The sequence below is a fragment of the Globicephala melas genome, chromosome X (assembly GCF_963455315.2).
Source record: "Globicephala melas chromosome X, mGloMel1.2, whole genome shotgun sequence".
In the NCBI taxonomy this organism is placed as follows: domain Eukaryota; kingdom Metazoa; phylum Chordata; class Mammalia; order Artiodactyla; family Delphinidae; genus Globicephala; species Globicephala melas.
Window position 1 is genome coordinate 63,856,316 of NC_083335.1, and position 8,007 is coordinate 63,864,322.

The window sequence follows — 8,007 nt, forward strand, 5'->3', positions numbered from 1 at the left end:
GAGACCCAGCGCAGCCAAAAATAACTTAATTAATTAATTAATTTTTTTTAAAAAGAGTCACGTACCACAGTGTTCATCGCAGCGCTATTTACAATTGTCAGGACATGGATGCAACCTAAATACCCATTTACAGATGAATGGATAAAGAAGATGTGGCACATATATACAATGGAATATTAATCAGCCATAAAAAGAAACAAAATTGAGTTATTTGTAATGAGGTGGGTAGACCTAGAGTCTGTCATACAGAGTGAAGTAAGTCAGAAAGAGAGAGACAAATACCATATGCCAACACATATATATGGAATTTAAGAAAAAACAATGTCATGAAGAACCTAAGTGTAAGACAGGAATAAAGACACAGACCTACTAGAGAATGGACTTGAGGATATGGGGAGGGGGAAGGGTGAGCTGTGACAAAGTGAGAGAGTGGCATGGACATATATACACTACCAAACATAAGGTAGATAGCTAGTGAGAAGCAGCCGCATAGCACAGGGAGATCAGCTCGGTGCTTTGTGACTGCCTGGAGGGGTGGGATAGGGAGGGTGGGAGGGAGGGAGACAAAAGAGGGAAGAGAAATGGGAACATATGTATATGTATATGTATAACTGATTCACTTTGTTATAAAGCAGAAACTAACACACCATTGTAAAGCAATTATACCCCAATAAAAATGTTAAAAAAAAGAAGACGTGGCACATATATACAATGGAATATTACTCAGCCATAAAAAGGAACGAAATTAAGTTATTTGTAGCAAGGTGGATGCAACTAGAGTCTGTCGTACAGAGTGAAGTAAGTCAGAAAGAGAAAAACAAATACCGTATGCTAACGCACATATATGGAATCTATAAAAACGGTACTGATGAACCTCGTGGCAGGGCAGGAATAAAGATGCAGATGTAGAGAATGGACTTGAGGACACTGCGATGTGGGGGATGGGGAAGCTGGGACGAAGTTGGAGAGTATCATTGACATATATACACTACCAAATGTAAAATAGATGGCTAGTGGGAAGCTGCTGCATAGCACAGGGAGATCAGCTTGATGCTTTGTGACCACCTAGAGGGGTGGGATAGGGAGAATGGGAAGGAGGCTCAAGAGGGAGGGAATATGGAGATATACATATACACAGAGCTGATTCACTTTGTTGTACAACAGAAACTAACACAACATTGTAAAGCAATTATACTCCAATAAAGATATTAAAAAATAAAAAATAATTAAATTAAATTAAATGTTCTCGTTAACTGACCAAAATGTACATATGCTGTTTTTTGAGCATTTTTCTAGATTTTCTGTGATCTTTCCTTCTCTCCTCCCCTCCCCCTCTCCCTCTGCTTTCCTTCTCACCTCTGTTTCCCCCTCCCTCTCCCTTTCCCTCTGTCTGTTCTGCCATGCTGATGCCATAAGCTTGGATTTGTCTGCTTTCTGGGTGAACAAGCATTGGCAAATCCCAGAGAGTAAGGTTCCAGGAAGTAAAGGAGAGGACAAGATCCCTATAAGAGGGACATCCCCAAGAGTGGGGTTATAGCAAAGGCCCCTTATTCCACTGGTAGGCTGTGATGGTGGTTACTTCAGCCCTTAGCTAGGGCAGCCTGGTCAGCACATTGCCAGGATTCAATGAAGCCAGAGCATTGAAATCATTAAGCAAATTTGCTAATGCTAGAAGCCATATTGGGCCAGCCTTATAAGGAAAAAATATATATATAGGGCCACCTGAGTGGTGTGATCTAAAGGATGTCAAAATGATATCTCTGTCTCAGGATATCTCTCCCAACAGTAGGGTTTTGAAGGGACTGCAGCCTTTCAGAATACCCTATGAAAATGCAAACACCCCAATAAAGTTCCTTTTAGAGCTCAGTAAGGATTCATTTTCCCAAAATGATAGCTGATCAAGGGAAAAGGCCACCTAAGTATGCAAAGGAAAAGAAATAAAATGAGAAGATGGTAAATACCATAAAAAGAGACGAAGGGGTGACAAATTTTGACTCCAGAGTTGTACTGGGGTAGACTCTATTCCTATTCCATTGCCAGGTGCTTTGGATCCCAGTCACATGAGTAAGGAGAATTCTTAGAAAGCTTTCCAACTTCTAAAGGAATTGAGAATTCCTGTTGCCCCAATGCTGTATAGTCTTGATACAAGAAAAGTTTCAACCTGTACTAAGAACATAGTGGGTTAAACTTAAAATGCTGCAAGCCTCTAACCATAGGAATAACATGTTGAACAAAACAGACACCAGCGTGGGACTGCCCTCAAGGGGTAGCTGGGCATTGTGCCAGAGGTCTGTGAGGTAACCTGTCCTGTTCACTCTTTCAGGCTGGAAGAGGGATGGGTAGGAGCTTGAGTTGCTTGAAGATGCAGCCTAGCCATCTTTGAGAAAACCCCAGTAGAAACCGAAAATGTTTCAGATTGTACATTGCCAACAAAATAAAATTATGATTCTTAGTGCAATGTACAAAGGAGAATTTCATCTTATTCAAACTTTCCCTTCCCTTTCTCCCTAAGTTAACAATTAACATATGTAACTTATTAACATAACTGAGCATAACTGTGCAGTCTTTATATTTGTTAAATGGACATTTGTCTTTTTTCCATAAAAATTCATTTGCCAGTTTTTTTAAAAAAAACCTCATTTACTTAAAATATTTTCATAACCATTCTAAATCTCCATAATTTCCATCATGTTGTGAATGTAAGGAGAAGAACTAAAGTATAGTGGAAACATGATGAGAGTTTGGATGTAATTACTTTTCTATTCTTACTTGACTAATTCAGGATATTAAAATTACTCTAGGCATTTTGACAAAAGTAAGTGTAGCTCTTCTTTCCACTCAAAATAGAATAATTCTCTATGTTTAGACAGTTTGGAACTTGTACTTAAGGACTTTGAATGTGGTCTTTGCTCTTTAGCAGGGGTGGTGGAGAGGTCCATGCATTTGCCCACTGAATAAATATGTCCGTAAGCAAGGCACTATTCAGTGCTTTAGTCCATGGACTTTTTAAACATCTCTCTTGGCTGCTCCACAATCTCTTTGTTAATCGTCTCATCTTCATGCTCAGGTGCCTCCAGTTCTAATTCTAGAGCATTATTTGGTAAACTAAATCATCCATAACCCAGCCAGGAAGAAAAGAATAGCTCCCGAGTGGTGAAAATCAAGCTGTAAAATCCATGCACTGTAAATTTCTTCATATGAGAGCCCCTGTTCAGCCCTTACACAATTCTAGCAAGTTGAACTCTCTAGTTTCCCAATTCACAGATGCTTAAAAAGAATAAATTAAAATGATGTTTCTGCTGCTATAGCTGCTTATCATCATAGTCAACCTTCACTGGGTATTACTAGCTGCTAGACACTGTGCTAAGCCTTTTAAATGTATTATTTCGTTAAATCTTTGCAAAGACTCTATAAAGTTAAGTACCACTAATAGCTCCATTTTACAGTTTTATAAGCTGAATTTTATTTTTTTAATTTAAATTTTTTATATAAGCTGGATTTTAGACTAAATTTTAGAAGAACTAAATAATTTGCCAAATTTGCCTATACTTAGTATAGAAAGGTATATAGTTAACAGCGTGGAGGGCTATATGACAGTTTGATAGCAAAAGAGTAGAAAAATACAAAGTGAAAAAAAATTACAAGAAGTTGGAAAGTATAGCAATTTGGAGGTATTTAATTTGGAGACTGGCCACTTTATACCTCTCAATAGCTTTCAGAAGGCAACATGGTGTTAAACACAGTAAAGGAGCTGGTTTGTATAAGTATGAGCCCAAACCATTAAAAAATAAATCAAATTACACTCAAAATAATCTACTTAAGAATGGAGAAATAAGTGTAATGCATTCTATAAATATTTCTCAGAATTTTTTTAATTAGTAAGGTAAATATCAACTGTGTGTTTTGGATTCTCAAAGGGAAGGCTCCAGTTATCTAAAAAATTCACATAACCAGAACACATTATTTCCTGATAATGGTGGTATTTTTATGTGTGTTGTGTTTCTAAAGAATAAAACATCAAAAGGAAGGGAGGTAATATCATTTGATTTGCAAAAGGTTTTACTTTTCTTTTCAAAGTCTCTGCATTAAGGTTCAGCTTGTCCAGTCTGTCAGTTTGCTGTGGTTTGGGCATATTCCATCACCAGGGTTTATCCCATTATGCTGATTAATGTAGAACTGACCATTTTTAAAGGAGACTTTGGACCATGAATAACCTGATGTGTGATTTGATTTGGCCAGAGACAGTTCCCAACCGCACTCCTTACTAGGACAAAAATGAGTCTTACCTAAAATGGCCACATGGCCCATGCCCAGGGCGTGACTGTGATTTGTCATGAGAAGAGAAGGTGAGGTCTTGAGCAAGGTCATTTCTCAAGAGGTCAGCCCTTAGTGGGATACCTGGGTGCTGCCTAGAACACCTGAGTGGCTCAGGGAAGGATGGGAACCCTGGGCCAAGACATTCAGAATGAGCCAGGAACCCTGCAAGACTGTTACAAGTACCTTTCAACAAAGTTGAACTCCTCTAAAATCTTATCCTATTATACTTTGTCTAGATCTGTCCATGGTAAAATTCCCAAGAAAACATTGCAGGGAGGGACCCTAGGGACTGAGTAGGTGGGTGGGGGAAGGGACTAAGGTGCTGCAGGCTGCTCTCTGAGTAAGAATTAAACAAACAGCCCAGTGTGGATAGAGTGATGGGAGGTTACATTAGACGGACATAAAAAATAAAGTCCCAAACCACTGTGGTCATTCAGAAATGTTTGCAACTTTTCACAAGGGCAGTGGCATTACTCCCAATTTCCTGGCCAAATATTTATTAAAGTAACCAAGGGCTGAGTACATGAGGCAGCCTCACATGGGCGCAACATCCTACTTTCCTTGCTGCGCTAAACTGAGAGGTACTGTCAAAAAAAACTCTTCCACACTCGAAATAGCTACGCTAGAGAGGAGAGTTGGAACGTGTTCTGGGAGTGGGTGTGTTTGTTTGAGTTCAGTGTATGCAGAAAAGGCAAGTCTCCACAGTCATTCACACACTTCCCTTCTCAGCGATGGGTACGCAGACAGCCGAGCTCCTGGACTAAGTCTCTGAATGGTAATGTACATTTATAAAGATTATTTTCTTAACTATTTTGAGGCATTTTATAAATAATGTGCATGTGTCTGCTGAGCGCATATATATATTTTGTCAACTTTTGCTTGTTTTCTCCTGAGGCTGGCCTTGTGTGGTTACTTATGTGGTATGATTTCTGAGGTGTCAGAAAGAGCTGCCCCCCTACCTCCTACCCCAGCCACCCAAAAATATCTCTTGGGTTGGCCCACCACAGAACTTAAAATCCCCACATTGCTCAAACATTTGATTTAGTCATTGAAAGCAGCTGTTAAAATCCAAGTGTTACATTGGGATATTAGGCAGACATTAGAAATTAAAGACTATATAAAACAGGAAAAAATATGGAGAAATTGCTTCTAATATAATGCTCACTTTCAAAAGAAGAATGCAAAATAAATACACAGATTTGGTCAGATGCTGTTCTTAAAATGTCATGGGGTCAGAGCCAGCATATATGACCCAGTTCATGAATATGAGCCTATAGTAAAAGAAATCCAGCACTGCTGGGCAAGTTTTGTCATGATTTATTTTGAATGAGTGCTTTCCACAGTTTCTGATCCTCAGATCCCACTCTCTTCACAGTGTATCTGACACCTCTCTTTGCTGAGTTCCGGGGGCTCACAGTGACCTCCTGTTAATCAACCTTGGTGGGGCCCAAATCCCCACTTTCTGGAAAACTCAAGGAGCCTGACATCTGCCTGTGAGGAGCTTTTAGAAAGACCTCACAAGCGCTCACCCACTCTCTCTTGGCAGCAAACTGCCAAACCAAGTCCATTTCCTCAAAAGATGGTGGAGGACTTAGCAGCCTCCTATATTGCTCTGAAATTGGAGAATGAAATTCTGCAGGCTCAAGTGCAGCGGCTGATGGAGGAAAATGCTGCCTTGCAGTCCCAGATCCCAGAGCTCCAGAAGCCCCAAGCAGCCAAAGAGGATGAACCACTCCAGAAGCACTCAGAGGCCCAGGAGACCCAGAGACCCCCAGAGACCCTGGATTTCCCAGCAGCCTTGGAACCCCAAGAGTCCCCAGAGGTCAAGGAGCCCCAGAAGCCAAGAGAGTCTCAGGACCTCCCATCCTGGGAGTCCTCAGCAGCCCAGGAGCCCCAGAAATCCTTGGAGCCCCCAGCAGATCCAGAGTCCCTGGAGCCCCCAGCAACCCAGGATCCCCAGGCACCTCCAATGGTCCACGAGCTCGCAGGAGCCTGGGAATCCCATAAGCCCTCAGAGGCCAAGGAGCCTCAGAAGCTCCCAATGGCCCAGGAGGTCCAGAAGCCCACAGAATATAAGGAGGTTCAGGAGCCTCCAGATACCCAGGATGCCCCAGCAGGCCCCGGGACCCAGAATTCAGAGCTCCAGGATCCCCCAAATGCTCAGGAGCTCCAGGAGGCACCAAAATGCCAGGACACTTCAACTCACCTGGAGTCCCTTGAGTTTCTTGCCCCCCAGGAGCTCCAGGATCCTTCAGATGTCCAGGAGTTCCTAGGACTCTTAACAGCCAAGGAGTCCCTGGACAGCCTAACAGCTGCTGAAACATCAGCAGCTTCAGAGTTTCCACAGTCTTCCAATGGGTTAGAGGCTGAAGCTTTCCCTCTAGAATACCCTTTAGCCTTCAATGGGGATGCCCAGAAGCTTCCTGAGTTTCTGGTTCAATTGAATAGCTACATGAGAGTCAGAGGGCACCTGTATCCCACCAAAGCAGCTCTGGTAAGCTTTGTTGGCAACTGCTTCTCAGGTGAAGCAGGAAAGTGGTTCCAGCCCTTAGTAGATATCCAAAGTCCCTTGCTGGAGCAATTTGAAAGTTTCATACAAGTGCTCCAGGATACTTTTGACAATCCAGAAAACATGGAAGATGCCAACCACCGCATCCGTAAGCTCTGCCAAGGGGAGGACCATGTCCACCAGTATGCGACCCACTTCCACATCATTGCTCAAGAGCTAAACTGGGATGAAAGCACTCTCTGCATCCAATTTCAGGAAGGGCTTGCCAGTTCTATACGAGATGAACTGTCTCACACAAACCCAGCCACCAACCTATCTGACCTGATTACCCAATGCATCACACTAGAAGAGAAGTTAAGTGGTAAGCCTGATCTAAGTCCACAAGAGGCAAGTCCATCTCAGGAGAAAGCTGGGTTTGATAGTCCACCAGCTGAAAACCATCCTGTGCAGGCTTCAAGCAATCGCCCACACCTCAGTGAAGCCGAACGAGCCCGCCGCCGTGAAGGCCACTTGTGCCTCTACTGTGGTTATCCTGGTCATTTCGCCAGAAATTGCCCTGTCAAGCCTCATCGTGCCCAGCAGGCGGGAAACATCGAGGCCCGGCGGTAAGGGGGAACCCGGGCGGGCCAATCTACAAATATGCCTCCCCCTCACTTCCAATATCCATGTCTCGTACTCTATGGCTTACTGTTGAAATCCGACTGGGAAGACGACAGTTTTTCGAGCAAGCTATGGTGGATTCAGGCTCCTACAGAAACAGCATTGACCATTCTGTGGTTCTTCGAGAGAAGCTGCCCATCCGCAATAACATCTTTCCTCTGATGCTCGAAACCGTAGATGGCCGTCCATTGATTAATGGACCCATAACCAAGGAAACACCACCTGTTGAAGTTAAAATTGGAAACCACGTTGAAGAGCTCCAGTTTGACATTATTCATGCGCCAAGGTACCCTCTGATTCTTGGAATCCACTGGCTTGAAACACATGATCCTAACATCGAGTGGAGTACCCGCACTGTGTCCTTTCCATCCCGTTATTGTCACTACAATTGCTTCAGGCACAGGTGGAATAGAAGACGACGTGATGAAATAATTGCAGGGTAGATCCTATGTCCTAGTGACTGCTCCTAGCAACCTGTCTTCTGTTACCTCAGCTGTCATCAGCGTTTGCTGCTCCCAGAA

At 42.8% G+C, this 8,007-nt stretch overlaps 1 protein-coding gene across 2 annotated transcripts; it reads left to right on the forward strand.

The window, feature by feature from the left end:
* The first annotated feature begins 5,896 nt into the window (after positions 1–5,896).
* On the forward strand, positions 5,897–7,435 carry RTL3 (retrotransposon Gag like 3). 2 transcript variants are annotated; one of them, XM_060291842.1, is made up of 2 exons: positions 5,897–6,301; positions 6,380–7,435. In XM_060291842.1, exons 1-2 carry the CDS (start codon positions 5,897–5,899, stop codon positions 7,433–7,435), a joined length of 1,461 nt encoding a protein of 486 aa, XP_060147825.1. The 2 variants fall into 2 exon arrangements, with proteins under 2 accessions (XP_060147825.1, XP_030705497.1); XM_030849637.2 differs by having other exon boundaries at positions 5,897–7,435.
* The last annotated feature ends 572 nt before the right edge of the window (positions 7,436–8,007 follow it).